At 43.3% G+C, this 23,075-nt stretch overlaps 1 protein-coding gene across 1 annotated transcript in view; it reads right to left on the bottom strand.

Annotated features, from left to right (window-relative positions):
- Tmc2 (transmembrane channel like 2) overlaps positions 1 to 23,075 on the bottom strand; it is a 92,619-nt gene extending 69,544 nt beyond the window's left edge. The window contains exons 1-2 of the mRNA XM_036184296.1: positions 22,947 to 23,075; positions 22,007 to 22,013 (exon numbers count right to left, since the gene is read on the bottom strand). Coding sequence (XP_036040189.1) covers positions 22,007 to 22,013; positions 22,947 to 23,075 — 136 coding nt within the window. The remainder of the gene's footprint in view (positions 1 to 22,006; positions 22,014 to 22,946) is intronic.

The raw sequence follows: 23,075 nt of genomic DNA, 5'->3' as shown, positions 1-23,075 counted from the left end.
TGTATTATTTGGGTTCAGAGATGAGAGAGAGGTGCTAATATGTTTACATTTAAAGTTACAGATATTCTGACCCTAAATAAACACATTTTACTTATTTTCGTGTTTCAAACATCCTTGTTTGAGAAGGTTTTTGGAAACCAACCATTATCTCTATAGATAATTTTGACTTTAGCAGTTGTGTTGTAGTTTCTTGACTTCAACCAGCACACAGTGGAAAACCTGATCTGAGGAGGAGGAGGAGAAGGAGGAGGAGGAGGAGGAGGAGGAGGAGGGGGAGGCTCTGACCCTTCCCATGTTCTCTCCATTTTTCTCATACCTCAGTACTTTTGTGTGCTTTCCTGCCAAGAACACTAGCAGTTCACACTGAAGACTGGTGCTTCCATTAGGGAGGAACAGGTACATTTTGAAGCATACCCAGAACAACATTATGCTATCTGTACTGGCTAGCTTTATGTCAACTTGACACAAGCTAGAGTCTTCTGAAAGGAAGAAACCTCAATTGAATAAAAGCCTCCATGAGATCCAGCTGTAGGGCATTTTCTTTCTTTCTTTCTTTCTTTCTTTCTTTCTTTCTTTCTTTCTTTCTTTCTTTCTTTCTTTCCTTCTCTCTTTCTCTTTCTTTTTCTTTTTGTTTTTTTGAGACAGGGTTTCTCTGTGTAGCTTTGTGTCTTGTGTCTTTCCTGGAACTCACTTTGGAGACCAGGCTGGCCTTGAACTCACAGAGATCTGCCTGGCTCTGCCTCCTGAGTGCTGGGATTAAAGGCATGCACCATCACCGCCCAGTCCATTTTCTTAATTAGTGATTGGTGGTGGACTCAGCTTACTATGCGTGGTACCGTCTCTGGGCTGGTGGTCCTGGGTTCTATAAGAAAGCAGGCTGAGCAAGCCATGAGGAACAAGGCAGTAAGCAGCACCCCTCCATGGCCTCTGCATCAGCTCCTGTCTCCAGGTTTCAGCCCTGCTTGAGCTTCTGTCCTGATTTACTCCAGTGATGGACTACAATATGGAAGTGGAGGCCAAATAAACCTTCCCAAGCTGGTTTAGATCATGGTGTTTCATCACAGCAATAGTAAGCCTAACTAAGACACTGTCCTTATCATGTGCTGCCCTTAACAGAAGACATTTGTTAGAGAGTGAAACTAATGGACCCAAGGTCAAAGGAATGTCTGACTCCATCCTCTTCAAACCTTCCTGTCTCTTTTAAGGGTGGAAGAAATTGGGTGTATGTGAAGGTCACATGCCAGCAGCCCAAGTTCACTAAAAGATTGAGACATAAAGATGGGATGCTACTAAGTGATTAAAAAAATGAACTTTCCAGCTATGTAAAGATAGTGTTGGAGACCTCGAGTGCACATTTCTAAGTGAAGCTGCCCCCCTCCTGCCCCGTGAAAACTTCATACTGTATCATTGCTCCAAAATGCTCTAGGAAGTCCAAACGGCAGAGACAATAAAACCATCAATGGCTGCCAGGATTGGGTGGGAAAAGAAGGTTGAACAGGTGGCCACAGAGTATTATGGGAACATGCTGCTCTGTACAATGTTGTGGCAGTATACTTATTACATTACTCATTTTCAAAACCCATAGAAGATACAACACAAAGAATAAATCCTAGTGTTAATTCTGGACTTTGACAAGAATGTCTCAATATTGGTCATAACATGGAGTGAACTGATGCAAGAGAAAAAGGAAGGTAATTTATGCCAAGTTTTTCTATAAGCCTAAAATTTCTATTAAAAAAAACCCCATAATATTGGGACTAGAGAGATGGTTCAATGGTTATGGTCATTGGCTTCTCTCCCAGAGGACTGAGTTCAATTCTCTTTACCCACACGGTGGCTCATAAACATCTGTAACTCCAGTTCCAGGGAATCTGACACCCTTTTCTGGTCTCTGTGAGCACCACACATGCATGTGGGTACACAGTCAAACCACCCATACAGGTTAAAAAAAAAAAGTCTATTTAAAAAATTAAAATGATTGATCAATGAGATGCTTTGAAGAAATACTCCAAAAGTGTTTTTAAAGATTAAGGAGCTCAGGTTGGAGAGATGGCTCAGAGGTTAAGAGCAATGACTGTTCTTCCAGAGGTCCTGAGTTCAATTCCCAGCACCCATATGGTGGTTCCCAACCATCTGTAATGAGATCTGGTGCCCTCTTCTGGCCTGCAGGCATAGATGCAGACAGAACACTGTATACATAATAAATAAAACTTTAAAAAAAGAGAGAGATTAAGGAGGTCTTGGTACAGACCCAGGGTCCCCCTACCTCTTTTACCCTCATCTCTCCAGACTTACTCTGAGGTCTAGCCTGCCTGGAGGAGCCCTTACTCCCACCCTACCCCTTTCCCTAGGGACTCTGACTCTTGGTGTGAACCCAGTGTCCCCAGAACTCTTTCCTGTTGCCATCTGCAGCCTTTCCTTCCAGCCTGTCTCTATTCCTTTGTGCCATCTGCAGACCCTCAGAAAAAGTTTCCATCAGGGACCTAACATCCACCACAGTTGCTAGAATCTAAAATAGGCAACAGCAATAAAAGAACAGAATACCTACCCAACAAAGATGAGAGCAGATATCCATACCAATAAAACTTCACACATCAAAACTCCAGATGTCTAGATCCCAGTGCAAAGCCAAACACAAACCACCAAGCCAATACGCCTCCTCCGGAAGCCAGCGATCCTATTGCAATTCAGCTGAAGGACAAGATAAGGACTCAAAATAGCAATTATGAATAACTTCAAGGACCTCAAAGAAGATATAAAGAAATAAATGCCTTATGAAATTGTAAAAACACAGTTGAAGTATGAAACCATTTTAAGACATGGAAGTAGAATTTAACAAAGAAATACAATCACTAAAGAACCCCCCCCCCATAACTGAAAATAAAAAAATTAGGATATTAAACAAAACCCTCAGAGGACAGCCTCACCAACAGATTACAAGACATGGAGGAGAGACTGTCCAGTGTTGAAGACAAGGTAGAAGAAATTGATATCTTGGTCAAATAAAATGTAAAGCCTAAAAAAAAAATTCAGGCACAAAACATCCAAGAAATCTGGGACACTATGAAAAGACCAAATCTATGAATAATAGGAATAGAGGAAGGAGAAGAAACCCAGGCCAAAGGCACAGAAAATATCTTAACAAAAATAGAAAAAAATTCTTAATTTAAAGAAAGATATGCCTATCAAGATACAAGAAGCATAAAGAAAACCAAATAGATAGTACCAGAAAAGAAATTCCCACAACACATAATAATCAAAACACTGAATGTACAGGACAAAGAAAGACCATTAAAAGCTGAAGGAAAAAGACCAAGTAACATATAAAGACAGACCCAATTAGAATAACACTTGGCTTCTCAATGGATACTAAAAGCCAGAAGGACTTGGACAGATGTTCTATGGACTCTAAGAGACCACAAATGCCATCCCAGATTCTATACCTAGCCAAACTTTCCATCACAGAAGATGGAGAAAGAAAAACATTCCATGGTAAAACCAAATTTAAGCAATTTTTCTACCAATCCAGCTCTACAGAAGAAGCTAGAAGAAAACTTCAGTTGGAAGAGATTACATCCAAGGATACAGGGAATGATTAATCTAAGAACAGTAAATAAAATGAGGGAGGAAATGCCCACATCACAAGAACAAAATAACAGGAATCAATAAACACAGCTCATTAATAACTTTCAACACTAGCCAAGTGTAGTGGTTCATGCCTTTGATCCCAGCACTCAGGAGGTAGAGGCAGGAGGATCTCTGTGAGTTCAAGGCTTGCCTGGTTTACAAAGTGAGTTCCAGGACAGCCAACACTGTTACACAGGAAATCCTGTCTCAACAAACAAACAAACAAACAAACAAAAATAAACTTTCAACATTAATGGTTTCAATTCCCCAGTAAAAAGACACAGATTAATAGATTGGATTAGAAAACAGGATCCACCATTAGCCTGCATCTAAGTAATACATCTCACTGTCAAGGAAGAAAAATGAAATTATGAAACTTGCAGGTAAATAGATTGAGCTAGAAAAAAATTATCATGAATGAAGTAACCCAGACCCCCCGAAGACAAATACTGTATGTTTTCTCTTATTTGTGGATGTTAGCATTTAAGCTTTCAGTACATGTGCTACAATTCAAATAACCACAGAGATTTGGACCAGCGGGGAGGAGAGGATCTCCTCATGAAGGGGAAATGGAGTGCAGTGTTATGGAGAGAGAGTAGAAACTAGAATAGGAAGATTAAGTAGGGAGAGGGATGGGAAGGCAGGGTAAGGGAGGAAATAGGGTGTAGTCGGAAGTTTTCTTGTGTCCTACCCAGTCCTGCAGTGGCTCAGACCCAAGTAAACACACAAAGGCTTATATTATTTACAAACTGTATAGTCTATGGCAGGCCTCTTGCTAGCTAGCTCTTATATCTTAAATTAACCCATAACTATTACTCTATGTATCGCCACATGTTCCGTGGCTTTACTTGCATCCCATTACATGTTGCTCCTTGGGTGGCTGGTTCACGTCTCTTCCCTTCTGCCCTTCTTCTTCCTGTCTGTCTGCTTGTATTTCCTGCCTGCCTCTAAGCTGCCTTGCCATAGGCCAATACAACTTTATTTATCAACCAATCAGAGCAATACATATTCACAGCATACAGAAAGACATCCCACAGCAATAGGGGAAGGGACCTTTGAAAAGCCTCTAAAGGACCTTTGAAAAGCCATGTGGAAACCTACTACTATGGAAGCTTCCTGAAATATATACAATATCAAAGGAAGATAAATTGAATCACCAAATAATGAAGGGATGATGCCACAACTAGACATCTTATATCACCAAGTAAAACCTCTAGTGCCAGGAATGGGCTATATATCTTGTTGAGTCATTGGCCAAAGGAGTACCATAGAACCCTTCAAACATTACAGGCTATTGGCTGCCCTCTACAACCTGGAGGTAAGGCCCTATTGCTGAAGACAACACTTACTTATGTCATTCAACACAGAGAAGTGGAGCTGGTGCCCAACGGAAAGCTATAGCCCTCCTGAATAGAGTTCATGATAGTGTAAGGTACTTTACACCTGCCAGAGGTGAAAGGTTATCATCAATATCTCCCAAATACAAATCCTGTGACTTATAACAGCAACCTTCCTGCAAGATATATTGGTGCAATGGGGGCATGAATTTTACGGAAGTCATTAGCTTTTACTTTTAAAAATTGGATTTAAGGCCCACTCCATGAGGTAGAACACATACCTGACACTGCTAATGTGGCCAAGAACTTGAGGATAGATAGGTCATGACTTAGGGAAAACCAAATACTATTATTCTGCTAAAAGAACGTAACAGTAAAATGACTCCTAATGACCCTTTGCTACATCCATAGATTAGTGCCTCACTTAACCCACATCAGAGAAGATTCTTTTTGCAGTAGATGCGAGTTCATACAGAGACCCACAACTGGACAATGTGCAGAGAGTGAGAGATTTTGGAGTGCTCAGTCCTAAATAGGATGTCTTCATCAAATGCCTCCTCTCAAGGCTCAGGGATCTATGAGGAAGAGGAGGCAGGAAGATTGTAAGAGCTAGAGGGGATAGAAGACTCCAAGGAAACAATGTCTTCCAGACACAACAGGACTGATGCACATTTGAACTCAAAGAGACCATGGCAGCACATATAAGACCTGCAAGAGGTCAAGCCAGACAAGGTCCCAGCATTGGGAGGGGAAGAAGACATGAGGTCTCACCCCTCACTAAGAAGCTATTTGCAATTGATACCTGCTGGGTTCTTTTTTTTTTTTTTTTTTTTTTTTGAGAGATAGAGAGAGGTTGAGAAAGAGAGAAAGACCATCAAGTTGGGTGGGTAGGGAGGAGGGGGATATCTGAGAGCAGTTGATGGGAGGGGAAAACGAGCAAAATATATTGTATGAAAAATTCAAAGTAAAAAAGATAAAAGGAGCTTATGTGATTGGCTTATAACACATAGATAAGTGATTATACAAATTAATTATTTCAAAATATTTGTAAGTAGCTGGGCATGGTGCCACACGGCTGTAATCCTGTCCCTTGGGAAGCAATTGCAAGCACGAGACCAGGAAGTGGCAATATCGAGCAGGCCTTTGGCATTCATTAGCAGTCTTCTGTGTTCAGATGTGTTTAATTGACATGAGAATTTGAAGTTGTGGCAATGGAGGAGAACCTCTCTCTTGGTAGCTTCTGGGGCCTCTTCAGCTTCTCCTATCCCCTGGGGGCTGGCTCGCTTCCTCACGGGTCACAGAAATGCCATAATCACATTCCCAGGGGGAGCTGCTTAAGCCCCAGCTACAAAAAGATTGTTGGGAGATGCCCTTTGGAGGGAGGGAGGCCTTTGGGTGTGGGTCCTGGCTGCACCACCTGCTAGGTGCTGCTTGACCCTGGGATAATGAATGTCCATAGCTTACCAAGGCAAAGCTCAAAGTGTCTCTAATTCTGGGGATATCCTTGTTGAAGCAGAGGCTGAGCAGCAGGTCATCTCTGCTTGACCTTGTTGTAGAATATTATTTTAAAGTGTGTTCCTTTTGTTTATGTTGCATTTGTTTAACTCTGTGAAGCTGTGTGACTTGGCCTGTCTAAAACACCTGATGGGCTAATAAAGAACTGAATGACCAATAGCGAGGCAGGAGAGAGACATAGGTGGGGCTGGCAGGCAGAGAGAATAAATAGAAGGAAAAATCTGGGAGGAGAAGAAGTAGTCAGAGAAGGAGGAGGACTCCAGAGGCCAGCCCACCCAGCTACATAGCAAGCCACAGAGTAAGAGTAATATTTACAGAAGTAAGAGAATGGGGAAAAGCCCAGAGGCAAAAGACAGGACAATTTAACATTAAGAAAAACTGGCTAACAACAAGTGAAGCTAAGGCCAGACACTTATAATTAAAATAAACTTCTGTATGTGATTTATTTGGGAGCTGGGTGGTGGGCCCCCCAAAAGAATAAAAACAACCAACAACATGACCTCATGCCTCCTTCCCAGTTAAACCAACTGCTACCCAGAAAAGAATCGTGTTTGTTATTGAGCAAGACAAGAAGGAATGAGGGTGGTGAGAAGGAGAATGTGGGGTGGCTGAAGTTCAGGGCTAACAAGAGCCTGACACACTACCCAGGAGCCCATCACCCTCCACACTGCCTCACGCCCTCCATCCCCATCCTCCATGCATGGGAGCTGCTCACTTCACCATGCGCCCAAGGCCAGGGAGAAGGCAGGTGGTTGCCCTCTGGAAAGTCTCCTGGCAGCAGCCACATTTCATTGCGGGAGCCTGCAGACTGGGACCTGGCTCCAGTTACTTGATTCAAAAGGTTCTAAGTCCAACATTTCCCTGATACCTTGGAAAAGTCTTAACTTCAGAACTCTCTCCTGTACCCCCCTGCACAACAGACAGACAGACACAGTGGGTCAGAGTTGTTAAGGGGAGACAGCTGTAAACAGTAAGCTCTTAAGATCGTGCAGATGGGTGGCCAGTTCCAGCAAGTTCATTAGTGTGGGCTCTACATGACCTTCTGCACAGGTCATTTTCAGATCCTGTATGAGCCCTGCAAGGAAGTGGCAACTATCCTCATCCTCTGGTGAATGGAAGAGGCTAAGTAGCCATCTGAGATCGTGCAGCTCAATTTGTAGGATCTGAACTCAAATGCAGGGCCTTCCCATCCCCCTGAGACTGCTTCCCCTATATCCACTGAGCCAAGAGACCTGGTAAGTAGGATCTTTGAGAATCAAGATGAGGACTCACCTTCCTCCTCCAGGCTCTTTAAGTGGTGGCTCATGGTCATCAGAATATCAAGGTCCTCACACTGGCTCACATCTTCATATACCCCCAGCCTGGGGTGCTCTCATGCTGTCATGGTCACTGGCCTCTCTTCCTGGGACCTGATAGCAGCTGGAGCTTCTCTGAGATTGGAAATAGAGGTAGGTTTTGTTGGGGAGAAATATGGGGAAGGAGGCAACGAGTTTTCAGCCTGTCAATCCATCCACACACTCCTCTGCTCTGGTTCCTCTGCCAAAGCCAGTGTGGCCTCACGTTTCAGGCATCACTTATACATGAGGGCCCTGGAGGGGTAGGAACTGCAGGCTCGCCTCCTGACAACGATACTACTTGCATCCAGCCAGGGAAGGTGTGAGCTGTATTGCACGGCTCTTTCCCCGTGTCTTGAGTCCCTGATTGGGACAAAGGTGTAAGTTATCCTCTAGGTTTCTGTTTAAAGTGCAGATTATGAGAAATAGACAATGGGGTCTTCTTGCTGTCCTCCCTCCCCTTCCAGGGCTCAGGAGTAAGCCAAGGGCCTTGTGCATGCTAGGCAAGTGTTCCTGAGTCCTGGGAATCTACACTTTGGACCTGTGCCAGCACCGATGACTGTCCTTACTGAAGTCACCTGCTTATTCACTCAGCAGCTTTCACTAGTGCTGGCTGCCTTTAGAGGAAAGGTTCATTTGGCTGCTTTGAAAACCGCTATTATCACGGAATAACAAGGCTGCAGAACCAGAATGGTACCAAGGTTCTTGCTGGTATCAGCTGATACTGAGAGGGATTCCAGGTTCTTCTAATCTCTTAGCAAGGAATTAGAGACATGGAGTTGCAGCAGAAACAATATCAGGAAAAGATGCACGTCCAAGGGAGGGATCTGGCTGGGATAGTGAGGCTCAGCAGCTCAACAGTCCTGCAGAGTTGGGGTCTTTCTGTTACCTTAGTGTGGGCTTTGGGGCTCATTTGCATAGAGAAGCTTTTTCCTACATGTTCTGTTATGTGTAGTTCTATATACAACTTCCTGTCCCCCAGCATTCTGTATCTCCGCCCAGTGGGCCACAGGCTACCCATAGACACTCTGGAGTGCCCCTGTGCCCATGCCAGCAGCGTGAGCTGCTTTCAGTCAACTTCCTAGGGGTAGTTTCCAATCTTTGATTTATGTCAACTTCCTTTTGTAATGTGCTAATTTTGCAAGGCTTCATGGGAGTCCTTTTGGACCCCACTCTCTGCCCTATTGATTCTCCTGCCTCACCATCAACAGACTCAGAAAGGAAGGCCCTGGAAGGGACTCACAAGGCCTCAGAATGCAGGAGGCTTTGTGAGCCCCTTTTTATTTGATTTTTACAAAGGATTAGTGATTTTAACCAGATTTACAATGTCAGACATGATTTCCCTCTGTAGAATTGGCTTCTACAAGTGATTGATTACCTTGGAACAAACTTGGCCACTCTTGCACCTATTGGCATACCTTACCTGGGTGGTCAGTTGCATTGTTTGCACCATGAGGGCTAGCCAATGGGGAGGAAACTTCCAGCCCAGTTTCAGCTTTGTTTCTCTATACTCTGTAACCAAGATGTATGATATCTTCAGCAATATGGTCTTATCATCAAGTTCTGGTAGGCAACCAGTAGCAAAGACAATTATTTTGGATCACTTTGGGGTGTCAGGGGTCTCCCTGAATAGTCGGAAGATAGCCTGCTCCCGGCACTGTCTTAGTCCTCTTTGTGACTGAGTTGTGCATTTTCCTTTTGTTTGGTTTTTTGTTTACTCTGGATATTAGTTTTCTGTGGGATGTACAGCTGGCAGGGATTTTCTCCCATTCTCTAGGTTGTCTCTTACATGACTGAAGGTTTCTTTTGATGTAAAGAAGTGTTTTGATTTCATGAGGTCTCACTTATTGGTGAGCAATCCTTATTTTCCAAGAGACTGGAGTTTGACTTGGAAGTCCTCACCTTTGCCTACGTCTTCCCATTTGTTGTTTCAGGTCCTGTGTGAGGGTCTTCGGCCCATCTGAAGTGGATCTTTGTGGAGGGTAACAAATATAAACCCAGTTTCATTCTTCTGCATGTTGATGGCCCATTGTCCCACACCACAATCAGAGGCTGTCTTTTCTCCAATGTGCATTTCTGGCATCTTTGTCCAAAATCACGCAGCTGTAGATGTTCGGGCTTGCGTCTGGGTCCTGGATTCTGTTCTATTGATCTGAATTGTGTGTGTTTTTATGGTGGTGGCACGCTGCTTTCACTACCACGGCTCTGCAGTGTAACTTAAAATCAGATAGTGGGTTTCTCTAGCATTTTTGTTTTTTCTCAGGAGTTCTGTGACTGTCTAGGGTGTTTTTGTGGGTTATTCTATATGGACTTTAGGACTGTATTTCTCTGTGAAGAATGTTAATGGAATTTTGTTGGGGATTGCATTAAATCTGTAGGCTGCTTTTGGTAGAATGGTAATGTTCATAGACTTAATTCTTCCAATCCATGAGCATGAGAGATCTTTCCATCTTCCAGTGCCTTCCTCGATTTCTTTCTTCAGTGTTTTAAAGTTTTCATTGTAAAGCTCTTTCATTCCCTTGCTTAGGTTTATCCCAAGGCATTTTTATTTTGTTTTGAGACAATCTGTAATGTTTTTGAGTTTTTATCTTCATCATGTTTACTGGTATAGCCTACTGGTTTTAGTAGGTTAATTTTGCATTCTGCCACTTTGCTGATCTATGAATTTTCTGTGAAGATTTTGGAATATAATTATATCATCTGGAAATAGGAATATTTTGGTTCTTTTTTAATTTGTATCTCTTTTATTTATATCTGTCTTATTGCTGGCTAAGCACTATAGTGGATAGAGATGGAGAGAGTGGGCACCCTTCCTTTATTCTTGATCTTAGTGGGAATACTTTTTTATCCATTTAACATGAGTGTTGTGGGATATTTGATCACACTGTGTGAAGATGTGTCTGTTTTACCTCACCTGCCTGAGGTATCTTCTGATTGGTTTAATAAAAAGATGAATGGTCAATAGCTAGGCAGGAGAGGATATGCAGAACTTCCAGGGAGAGACAGGAATTCTTGGAAGAATCTGAGAGGCATGAGATTCACCAGCCAGATGCAGAGGAAGTCAGAGGTATGGTACTGAGGAGAGGTAATGAGCCACGTGGCAGAACATAAATGAATACAAACAGGTTAATTTAAGTTTTAAGAGCTAGCCAAGCTTTCATAATTAATAAGAAGTCTCTGTGTCATTACTCAGGAGCTAGTGGTCCAAAGAAAGGCCTGTTAGCTATGGGTTTGTCACATGTGGTCTTTATTATGTTGAGGTACATTTCCTCTATTGCCAGTCTCTTCAGAGCTTTAATTAAGGGATGTTAGATTTTTGTGAAAGCCTTCTATGCATTATTGAGTTTACCATGTGATTTTGGTCTTCAAGTCCATTTATGCCATATAGACCAGGCTGGCCTATATAAAAACATAGAATACCAAAAACATGGCCTATAATGAAAGCTGTTCTAAGAGAGATCTCACAGAGATCTGCCTCCCAAGTAGTAGGATTAAAGTCTGTGGGTTAGTCTTGTTGCTTTTTATAGATCTGTTACTGTATTTATCTTATCTTGGTTTAACTTTGACTGATCATATGCATTTAGATTTTTTTCCCATTTAGTGGACTAAGTTTTTAAGGTATGTCCTTGAGATTTGCTGAATTTCATTGGTGTCTATTTTCTCTCTAGTTCTATTAAAAGACCTCTTTCTTTTGCTTAGGTTGGTCAGGGATTTGTCAATCTTATCTTTGTAAAGAACCAACTTTTTACTTTGACTTTTTTGTTTCTACCTTATTAATTAAACTGTTTCTTTACATCTATTGCTTTGTGTTTGGCTTGTTTTTGTTTGTCCAAGGTCCTAAACTGCATCATTAAACTATTTATGTGAGATCTGATTTTGTTTTTCATGTAGGCACTTGTAGATATAAACCTCTCTCTTAGAACAGCTTTCATTATAGCCCATATTTTTGGTATTCTATGTTTTTATTTTCTTTCTTGCGTCTATTTATTTAAAGACATTGTCTCACTGTGTAACTCTGGCTGGCCTACAACTCAATATGTAGATGAGGCCTTGGATAGAGATCTACCTACCTCTACCTCCTGAGTGCTGGGATTAAAGGCATGTACCACCACGCCCAGCTTCTTTTCATCAATTCTAGGAAAATTTAAATTTTCTCCCTGATTTATTCATTGATCCATTCATCATCCAGTAGTGTGTTGTTTAATCTTCATGAGTTTGCTTATTTCTGTAGTTTCTCTTACTGTTGATTTCTAGCTTGATTCTATTGTACTCAGAATGGCAAAAGTTATTTTGATTTTCCTGTACTTGTTGAAACTAATATAGCATCTGCTTTAGAGAAAGTTCCATGGACTTCTGAGAAAAATGTATTCTGCAATGTTTGGGTGGAATGTTCTAAAGATGTCTGTTAAGTTCATTTTATCTAGCAGAATATGTTTTATGAAATTGTGTGTGCTTGTGTTTAGTGCATATATGTTTAAAATTATAATGATAGATTTTTCCATTAATCAGTGTGGTGGCCTGAATAGGAATGGCCCCCATAGACTCATGTATTTGAATATTGGGTCACTAGGGAGTGGCACTATTAGGAAGTGTGGCCTTGTTGGAGTAGGTGAGGCATTGTTGGAGGAAGTCTGTCACTGGGGGTGGGCTTTGAGGTCTCAGAAGCTTAAGCCAGGCCCAGTGTGGCAGTCTCTTCCTGCTGCCTGCAGATCCAGATGTAGAACTCTCAGCTATGTCTCCAGCACATGTCTGCCTGCATGTCTCCATGCTTCCTGCCATGATGATAATGACTAAAGCTCTGAACTGTAAGCCAGCCCCAGTTAAACATTTTCCTTTGTGAGAGTTTCTGTGGCCATTGTGTCTCTTCACAGGAATAGAAACCCTAACTATGACAATCAGTATGAAGAAGTTTTATTTATCTCTTATAACTAGTTTTGAAATCTATTTTCTCACATATTAAAATTGCAACAGCTTATTTCCAGGTTCCAATTGCTTTGAATACCCTTTTCCATTCTGTTTTTGTTTTTGTTTTTGTTTTTGTTTTTGTTTTTTGTTTTTCGAGACAGGGTTTCTCTGTGTAGCTTTGTGCCTTTCCTGGATCTTGCTCTGTAGACCAGGCTGGCTTCGAACTCACAGAGATCCACCTGCCTCTGCCTCCCGAGTGCTGGGATTACAGACGTGAGCCACGACCACCTGGTCCCCTTTCCATTCTTTCACCCTGTCTTAGGGTTTTATTGCTGTGAAGAGACACCATGACCACAGCAACTTTTATAAAGGAACACATTTAATAGAGGCTGGCTTACAGTTTCAGAGGTTTAATTCATTATCATTATGTCAGGAAGCATGGTGGCACTAAGACAGGCAGACATGGTGCTGGAGAGGAGCTGAGAGTTCTACATCTTGACCAACAGGCAGCAGAAGTGATTGTCAGTGTGAAGGTCTCACAGGAGAGGCAGACCACACTGGGTATAACTTGAGCATATGAGACCAGCAAGCCCACCCGCACAGTGACATACTTTCTCCAACAAGGCCACATCTACTCCAACTAAGCCACACTTCCTAATAGTGCCACTCCTTATGGACCAAACATTCAAACACATGAGTGTATTGGGGCCAAATCTATTCAACCCACCACACACTCTAAGGTAGTATCTTTCTTTGTTGGTAAGATTTGTTTCTTGGGAGCAGAAAATTGATGGGCCCAGGAAATTAAAAATTTTTTAAGTCTATTTATTCTCTGTTGTTCTTTGTGTGTGAGTATGTTGACACACACACATACACACATATGTATAAGCCATGGCACACATGTGGAGGGTAAAGGACAATTTGTAGGAGTCTCTTCCACCGTGTGGGTTTCTAAGGATCAAACACAGATCTTCACAGTAAGCATCTGTCTTAGTTGGGGTTTCTATTGCTGTGACGAAACACCATGACAAAAAGCAACTTGGGAAGGAGAGGGTTTATTTGGTTTACACATCCCATGTCACAGATCCATTGAGGGAAGCTGAGCAGGAACCTGGAGGCAGGAAATGAAGCAGAAGCCATGGAAGAAATTGGAAGCCATTACTTACCGTCTTGCTCAGCTTGTTTTCTTATACTACTCGGGACCACCCACTCAGGGGTGGCACCACCCTCAATGGCTGGGCCCACCCACATCAATCCTTAATCAAGAAAAGCCCTACAGACTTGCCTCTAGGCCATCTGATGGGGGTATTTTCTCAATTAAGCTTTTTCCCCCCCCGAGAATTCTAGTTTGTGTCAAGTTGTCAAAAAACAAAACAAAACATCCAATCGGGACAGCACCTTTATTGTTGAGCCATCTCTGAAGCCCCTGATGCCCAATTTTAAGCCAATCTGCTAGTCTGTGTGTTTTGATTGGGGAACTGAGACTATTCATATTCAGTTTTTTAAAAAGTGTGTGTGTGTGTGTGTGTGTGTGTGTGTGTGTGTGTGTGTTCATCCAGGAATTGATTTTCATGGCTTCAAGCTGTTTCCCTGTGAAAAATCTCACCTGACTTAATAAATTAATTTACAGACCTTTTCCCATGCAGGAAAAGCAAACATCATATATTATTTCAACTTTTTTTTTTTTTTGGCAGGGTTTCTAACATGTAGTCTTGCCCTCTTTGGGACAGTGTCTCACTTTGTAGTCCTGGGTGACCCAGACTTGCTGTGTTGGACAGCTTCTGTACTGCAAAGGAAACTGTTAATCTACTAAAGAGGCAGCCTGTAAAAAATCTTTGCCAGTTGTATATCTGATAGGATTATTTGTGTCTAGAATATAGCAAGAACTTAAAATTAATTACCAAAACAAACAAAACCTAACCCAATTAAAAATAGGCTATGGACTGTAGAGAGCTTTCAGAAGGAGAAATAAAAATGTCCAAGGGAATAATTCTCCTCCCAGAAGCCATAGGTTGCCAGGTGTGTGGTACCTCTCCACATGATGTTGGTCAGAGGGGTCTCTTGCTCTTTTCTGTCCATCAAAACTTGATGGTGGGTTGGGGATTTAGCTTAGTGGTAGAGCGCTTGCCTAGCAAGCACAGGGCCCTGGGTTCGATCCTCAGCTTAAACAACAACAACAACAACAACAACAACTTGATGGTAAGATGAAGACACCACACATTTTGGTCACAGAACATAGAGAAATCAAGCTAGTACTGATCTGGAAGCTTCCATCCTGCCAGCCAGTCCTCACAGTGCTGGAAGATGCTATCCAAACTGCTGGGGAAGAAATGTCATTGACAGTCTTATCCAGCTACGAACCATATGGGCTACAATAATGACCAACTGGCCTAACAAAGTATGCCCATGGGTAAAATGGTGACATGAATGTCGTGGGGGTTATCAATTGTTTATGATTATAAGGCTCACTCCACAGGAAGAAACTCATGCCCGATATTCTAAATCTGCCCAAGAATTTGGTTCTGGGGAGCTCATAGGCCCAGCAGTGAACTTAGCACTATTATTTTGCTACATGGACATAGTATGAAGTTGTGCAGACGTCAGCAGCTCTCAGTCCTTGTCAGAGAAGTTTCTTTGTGTAGTAAATGACAGTTAAAACAGATACAAGCTGGTCAAAGTGAAGAAAATAGGGGCTTATGGAGTGCTCAGCCATAAATAGCACATTCCCTCCACACCAAAGCCCATGGAACATACTGAAGGAGAGGGCAGGAGGAAAAAGAGCCAGAAGTCAGGGAAGATTGTGACAAACCAGTGTCTTCTGGATGTGCCAGGACCGCTGCATTTATGAACTCACAGCTTCTGTGGTTGCCTCCACAAACCTGTACAAAATCAAGGCGGCCAGCATTCCAGCATGGATGTGGGAGCGGCTCATTAGTTAGAGAAGATATTGACAGTTGGTGGTACTATGGGAGGGACAGTCAGTTTTCTTTAAGGCCCTTAGTATGTTGGCAGCACTCCAGTGGCTGACCCTATGCCCAAGTACATATGGGTAGCACAAATTAGACTCAGTGTGTTCTTAAAAGCAAGAGATTAAAGTGGTAGGGGGTTGATCCTGGAGAAGTTGAAGGTGGGGGAGAGTGAAGGATCAATACAACCAAAATGCATTATACAAATATGAAATTCCCAAATGACAAATGAAAATGCTATGCTAAAAAGACTAGTCAGCTGTAGCACTCTCTAAATGCACCAAGACAGTACAGATGTAACGTTGGTCATGGTTACACAACCACAACAGAGGTGTCTTTAAGCCTTGTTTCTCAGTGCCCCTCACAAGCTAATTTCAATACACTAGTTAAAGAGGTAAGTGATACTGAAAAGCTGAGACATCTATTCAGTATGGTCATATTGGGAAAAGGAACAAAAAAGGGGTCCAGTGAATCCCCAAATCTATCTTTGGGGCACTAACATAATGTTTAGGTAGAGCCAAGCAGTTCTGGTCCAGGTGTGGTCTGGCTCACCACTGGCCTCTCAGTGTTTCAACTTTGCCTGGTCCCCTCTGGTGGTCTGAGGAGTGATCAGAATTGTGTGGATCTCTTGATGTAGAGGAGGCAAGGTCCTCCTCTGGCTGGCACTGAGTTTTAGCTTTTTCCCCCTTCAAGCATGAGATTCCTGGGGAAATATTAGTTCTCTGGAGTCCATTGTTTCAATAGCCTGATAATACAAGTGTCTCCCTTTACAATCTCTCTTTCTCTGGTCAGAATAGTTAGTTATACCTCATCAAGTTTTGCCATTTACTTTTGGTGATTTCAGCATGAATTAATTGTAAGTTCTTGAGTTCACACATTTGAAAGTAAGGAAAGAATAATCTCATTTGAGAGGAGCAAACCAAAATTAACTACCACAAAGATATACCTTTCATCTTCTCAGAAAACTTAGTCTTTTTTCTTAACACAAAGCCTTAGCTAATTAATATTTGATTTGCACTGATTGCAAATCCAACTTAATAGAAATAAACACTGCCTTGGGAAGTAATCATACTGGAGGGGTGTCCTATATGGTGTGTCATTAGAATGGTGAACACCATTACTGCTAGAGCTAAGGACACTGAGTTCTATACTAATTTTCTCTCATTGTGTGAGCAGAGGAAGCCAAATGCACAAGAAAAGCAACCAATATAACAGCACAACATCATCTGAATGGTCCAGGGTGTCACAAAAACCCTTTATCAACTGAAGCTTCTTCCATTATCTTGTTAATTTATCTCTCCAATTAAAAGTATATATATATATATATTTATATATATAATTAGCCATAGGTATCTGCTTACTAAACATCCAGCACCACTCACAGAACCTTGTAAACCAGCACAGTGGAGGGATCCAGTTCCATGCAGGCAGCACTTTCACTGACAACATGATCTGGTGCTATCATGAGGTTGTTGCCCTGCATCTGCTAACCCACACTAGAGCTCATTACTGGTTATTTTGTGGTTGGCAGAGGGAGAGGCCAGGGAAATCTGAATGAAAGCAGCATGTTCTCACATATTTTGGAGTGTGCAGTATGAACAAGTTCTGAGGCTTGTTGGAGTAGTGTTGGTCTCCGATCAGCATTGGAGGTGGGGCACAAGATCCCGGTGGAGACTTCTATGGTGGTTGCTGCCATTTCAGGCTCTTAGAACATTAGACCTACACCATCTGAACCTGGGAAGAATACAGACTTCTCAAGCCGGAGACTGATGTTACCTGATAAAAGCCAAGCAAACCAAGAGGCACAGCTTACAAAACTCACAATGAAACTCACAGCTAGGTGACAACTATGAATCACGTTAGTTTATTATTTATTTTCACTTTTTGTGTATAGGTGTTTGCCTGCATGTAAAGCTGTACACCATGGGCATGCAGCACCTTTTAGATGCCAGAAGAGGGTATCATATGCCCTGGGACTAGAGTTATAGGCAGTTGTTAGCAGCCATGTGGGTGCTGGGAATTGAACCTGAGTCCTCTGGAAGAGCAGCCAGTGCTCCATAGGGCTGGGACATCTCTCCAACCCCAAGGTCATGCTTTTCATTTGTCCACTCATTCCCTCCCTCACCTTGCTAGTAGGCAGGGAGAGGAAAGGGAGCCAAGACTCAGAAGTCATGCTATTTCTGCTCACAGGGGATAGAGACAATTCATAACTGGAATTCTCCTCAAGGCAAATGTGTTCTCTAATATTGTACTCTCTTAAGAGAAGCCACCTGAATCAGACAGGGGTCTTATTCCTATTAGTCTCCAACAATGTGTGGACCATAAACAAGATACTGAAGGGTTTTCTGTCTCTTCCTCTTCAGCTGTGTATGGATGCCATTCTCTTATGACTTGTTGCGTGAATCCTAAATGGTCTTATAATAAAAACCTGGAGCCAGGTATCAGGGTGGAAGCTGAAAGGACAGAGAAGCAGAGCAAGCCACAGACACCACCTCGTACCTCACCAACTCCTCAGCCTGAAAGAGGGAGGGAGTTCCTGTCTCCTCCCCGCCTTATATTCCTTTCTCTGCCCAGCCATATTACTTCCTGTTTCAACCTTCCTAAATGCTGGGATTAAGGTGTGTGATCCCAAGTGCTGGAATTAAGGGTATGTGCCACCACTACATGGCTCTGTTTCTCTTTTAGATTGGATTAATCTCATGTATCCCAGTATGGCCTTGAACTCACAGAAATCCAGATGGATCTTTGCCTCGGCCTCCCAAATGCTAGGATTAAAGGAGTGTGCCACCACTGCCTGACCTTTGTGGCTAGAGCTCTGTGGCTGGCTCTGTCCTCTGATCTTCAAGCAAGTTTTATTTCCTAGCTTGCAAACAATATATCACCATAATGACTTCTATAAGAGTCCTTCAGAGAAAGAGATGCTGTGGCCATAACTGTACTATCCCCATTATGGTTTTGAACTATTTGTCCCCAAAGATTCATATGTTGGAAGTTTGATCCCTGATATAACAGTACTGTGAGATGGTGAAGTGGTTAAGAGGTAGGGCTTTATGGGAGAGTGTAAGGTCATGGAGGCTATGTCTGAAGGGACTAGGTCAGCTGCCATAGGAGCAGGTTATTATAAAGTAAGACCATGCCACATGTTTGACCTCTTCTCCGTATGCTGCTCATCTGCATGTGGTATTATGTTATTATGCACCACAATAAAGTACCCACCCAACACAAAATGGACTAAGACAATTCCAAACCTGAAGTTAGGAGGTAGACACCTTTATGGAATTCCTGGTTACTATTACTTTGCTCACAGCTCTGGTTTCTACAGAGTGTGTCTGGGTCCATCCTGTGAGTGCACAGGCAAGCTGGTTGTCCTGTTTCTTTCTCTCTGTCCACTTGGCTTTAGGAGAGGGATGGGTTTTAGAATTTCATTCCACAGAGTAGCACTAGACCAATCTGTGTGTATTATCACTGATCACCAATAGTTTGGAGGTAGCCTGGTGTAGTTGTAGATGTTCCAAGCAGGGACAATTTAACAGCTTTAAGTTTAGTCACTTCTGCCACAGGACAGACCCTCCACTGAAGTGTCTAGGCTTCTGAATTCAGCTTATGCTCTGTCCCTTTAGCTCTCTCTTCTTTATGAGACACGCTCTCTTGGCATGCTGGGATGGCAGGGTATTCATGGATGATGCTGGAGTGAGTAAAGGAAGTTGCATTTCTGGGTGAACTTCAAAAAACAGACGTATCTGAGTAAAACGACATCGAGTAGGTCCCAGTAAATCACATTTGGATTTTATATAAAAATATAAACTGGGGTTATATCTTGAGGTATGTGAAGACCTCTGTCTAGGGATAGTCTTAGAGGTCTCCTTAAAGAAACAGGTTGTACTGGAACATGTTGGAATTCTGGGGAGTAAGAGAAGAGGGCTTGTAAAATTATATCATAAAATTCAGAAAAGTAAGAGTCTTACTTACAGGGATCTGGGGGCATCTGCCTGGGTGTCACTACAAGAGGAGACAGATTTTCAAAAGGCTCAAAGAACTGGGTACTTTAAGCTTCTGGCTATGGAGTCTTAACCTTGGACAGGTGAATCACAGTGACAGGCTTGTCATGTTACAAAAAATATTATGCCTTTCCAGGGGGAATCACTCTGCACAGGTCCCCAGCCCAAGTCACACTCCGAACAATGTAAACAGACAGGAGACTGCAAGTCTGACCACTTGGGCAGATGGGAGATTTACACAGCAAAGATACTGCTAGAGTTATTTCTCAAGTATGCCAGTGTTGTTCTTTTCAAATAGTTGTTCCCTGGGGCCATCTTGCCCATTTAACAGGATTATACTTTTCTCAGGAGAACTGGAGGCTTTATGGCAGTCAAGACAACGTTGATGGTGACCCTGCACTGCCCCCTGGAGCTGCCTGTTAGAGACATGCTCTTTGGGGATGGACCTAATGGCTGGTGAATATTGTAAACAAACATTTATATTACAGCATCGTAAACTTCACTTCTCTTTAGCAGGTCAGGTTAGCACTCTACTTAGCTTTGGGGTGTTTTGGAGGCAGGTCCATTAGCTAAATTCCACTTGTGTGACTTAATGTCTTCTAAGTGAATCTATTAAACCATTCTCAAACATTAATTCTATTAGTTTGAATTTCTTCTACATCAGTAGCTTGACTATAGATGGAAACAGACTACAATGACTAAACAGTTTTAAATGAGTGGCCTTGTAAAAACTGTTAAGGATTTTCCACATGGAAAGAACAACAGCTTCTTTTCTGGACTCCCCAGTGACTTCCCCAGGTTGGTGGAGAAGCCTTAATGTGAAGCTTGTTGAGTATCCTAAGAGGTATTTTGAAGATGAGGGAGGGTGGAATTTAGAACTATGGCAGCTTGGGGTGGAAGCCAAGCTATCTGTTTAGCATGCTTAATTGGGGTGTTATGGGTAGCTGGGAGAACCATCTCCCTAGATGGCTGACTGGGTATGGGTTACTTTGGAAGAATAGGCAGAATCTGTGTCATATGAAGGCTCATTCTTGCCTCTAGCTGGGAAACCATAGTGAGGGCAATTAATTCATATTTTTGGATTGATGTGGAATACCTCAAGTGGTACAGCTCCATGACCTCTGTGTCCTGCTACCATAAAACTATTCCCAGGTGGCTTCATGTTGGGGGGATGGGGACTCTTGTAAACATGGTGGAGCACCATAGGCAACGTCAATTGTCTCTACACGAGAATTCTAGAGAGAGATCTCAGGGCTATGATCTGCAGTAAGGTGACAGGGAGACCCAGGGCTATGATCTGAAGTAAGGTGACAGGGAGACCCCAGGGCTATCACCTGCAGTAAGGTGACAGACAGACCCAGGGCTTTGATCTGCAGTAAGGTGACAGGGAGACCCCAGGGCTATGATTTGCAGTAAGGTGACAGAGATACCCCAGGGCTATCACCTGCAGTAAGGTGACAGACAGACCCAGGGCTATGATCTGCAGTAAGGTGACAGGAAGACCTAGGGCTATGATCTGCAGTAAGGTGACAGGGAGACCCAGGGCTATGATCTGCAGTAAGGTGACAGGGAGACCCCAGGGCTATGATCTGCAGTAAGGTGACAGGGAGACCCAGGGCTATGATCTGCAGTAAGGTGACAGACCCCAGGGCTATGATCTGCAGTAAGGTGACAGGGAGACCCCAGGGCTATGATCTGGCAGTAGGTGTTGGGACTTCAAACTTGGAGAGGTTAAAGCTCCAGAGTTCTTAAGAGAAAGGTGGTGTATTGGTGAAATTATTAAGGCCACTCCACGTAGTTAAAAGGGAGGTTTATTTTGTGGGGTACTTACAAATGAAGGGGTAGGTTACAGGGTCTGGCAAGGGTATAGCGCAGTCTGGAGGTGTTCTCTGGAGAACTCTGCTCGGTCTACCTCTCGCGTCCAGAGTCCGGGAACCAAGAACGAGCCCTCTTCCCTGATCCTTGGTCTTCTGCTTCCTCCTCCGCCCTGCCTTGTGGGCGTGACCATTACCAAAGCCTCAGTGGAGGTTGGAACTTCCAGGCCAATGCTGGGATGCCTATCCACTACAGTGGTGGTTTCTGATTCTGTTAGCTGAGACTCCAATAGGAAGCCCTTGAGTTTAAAGGGCCTGGTGAGGCATTTAAGCTGTCAGACCAACCAAGACATGCACAGCTGCCAGTGGACAGAGGTGAGCAGCAGGAGAAGGCCCATGGAGAGATAAACAACTGGGCCCTGGAGTCTGGATAACGCTGCCGGTGTTGTTCCCTGTTTAGGCAGCCATGTTTCCACTCCTCTTGCTCAGATCTCTGCAGTGGTCAGGTACCATGCTCCTGAAAGAGAAGAAGTCGGGTGGGACACAGAGGTAGAGCAGGCAGTCAGGAGTTCACTTAGAGAGACCAAGGAAGTGTGAGAAATGTTTGTTTCTAGCAAAAGCAGCTAGCCCACCAAGGGCCATTATTCTAGAAACCCCCTGGTCTTGGTTTCTGCCCATTTGGTAACCCCTAAGCGTTCCTGAGACTGTCTACTACACCTTTTCCCTTTGCACCATTAGCTGATTGGGCCAGACTGGAAGACAGCACTCTCACCATTGCTGTCTCAGCACAGCGACGGAAGGAAAAGTAACTAATATGGTCCTTAAGAATAATTGTGATGGGGTGGCTATGAGCAATTGGCCATGGAGATATCCCATGCTTTCAGGCGACATTTCCCAAGTGCTGTAGAGTCTGCAGTGGAGACTATGGGGAGGGACTCTGAGGCATCAGATGGCCCTGGACCTTGATGGGTCAGGGCACTTGGGGTTAAGAGTGCAGTGTGGGCTGGGCGGTGGTGGCGTATGCCTTTAATCCCAGCGCTTGGGAGGCAGAGGCAGGCGGATCTTTGTGAGTTCAAGGCCAGCCTGGTCTACAGAGAGAGATCCAGGAAAGGCGCAGAGCTATCCTGTCTTGAAAAACAAAACAAAACAAAAGAGTGCAGTGTGAGCCTCTGGAATCTCAGAGACTTAGCTGGACCTGAGATTTAGACATGACCGTTCTCTATAGATTGGGATGGAACAATTAGGTGGGATCAGAAAAGGATGGGTGAGAAGATATCTGGCCATCACGTAGGTTAAAGGGGTGTGAACCAAGCTGGTTGAGGAGTGCTGGGAGTGAGGAGTGAGAAGAATTGGGGATTGGAAGGTCAAACTCGGGAAGGTGGCTAGGGCTGAAAATGTACCACCAGCTTAAAAGGAAAGTAATTTTGCTGCTTGCCACATGTAGGGTTACCTGGGACTCATCCATAGAGATGGAAAAGACAGGAGCTGGTACAAGCTCAGAGCCGCAGCACTCCTCAGGGGTGGGTGGTGTGGGTCTTTTCTTATTGCGCCTCTCATAGTCCAGGAACAGGTAGGACAT

Source organism: Onychomys torridus, chromosome 4, assembly GCF_903995425.1.
Source record: "Onychomys torridus chromosome 4, mOncTor1.1, whole genome shotgun sequence".
Taxonomy (NCBI): Eukaryota; Metazoa; Chordata; class Mammalia; order Rodentia; family Cricetidae; genus Onychomys; species Onychomys torridus.
This window is presented reverse-complemented; position numbering and strand designations above follow the sequence as displayed.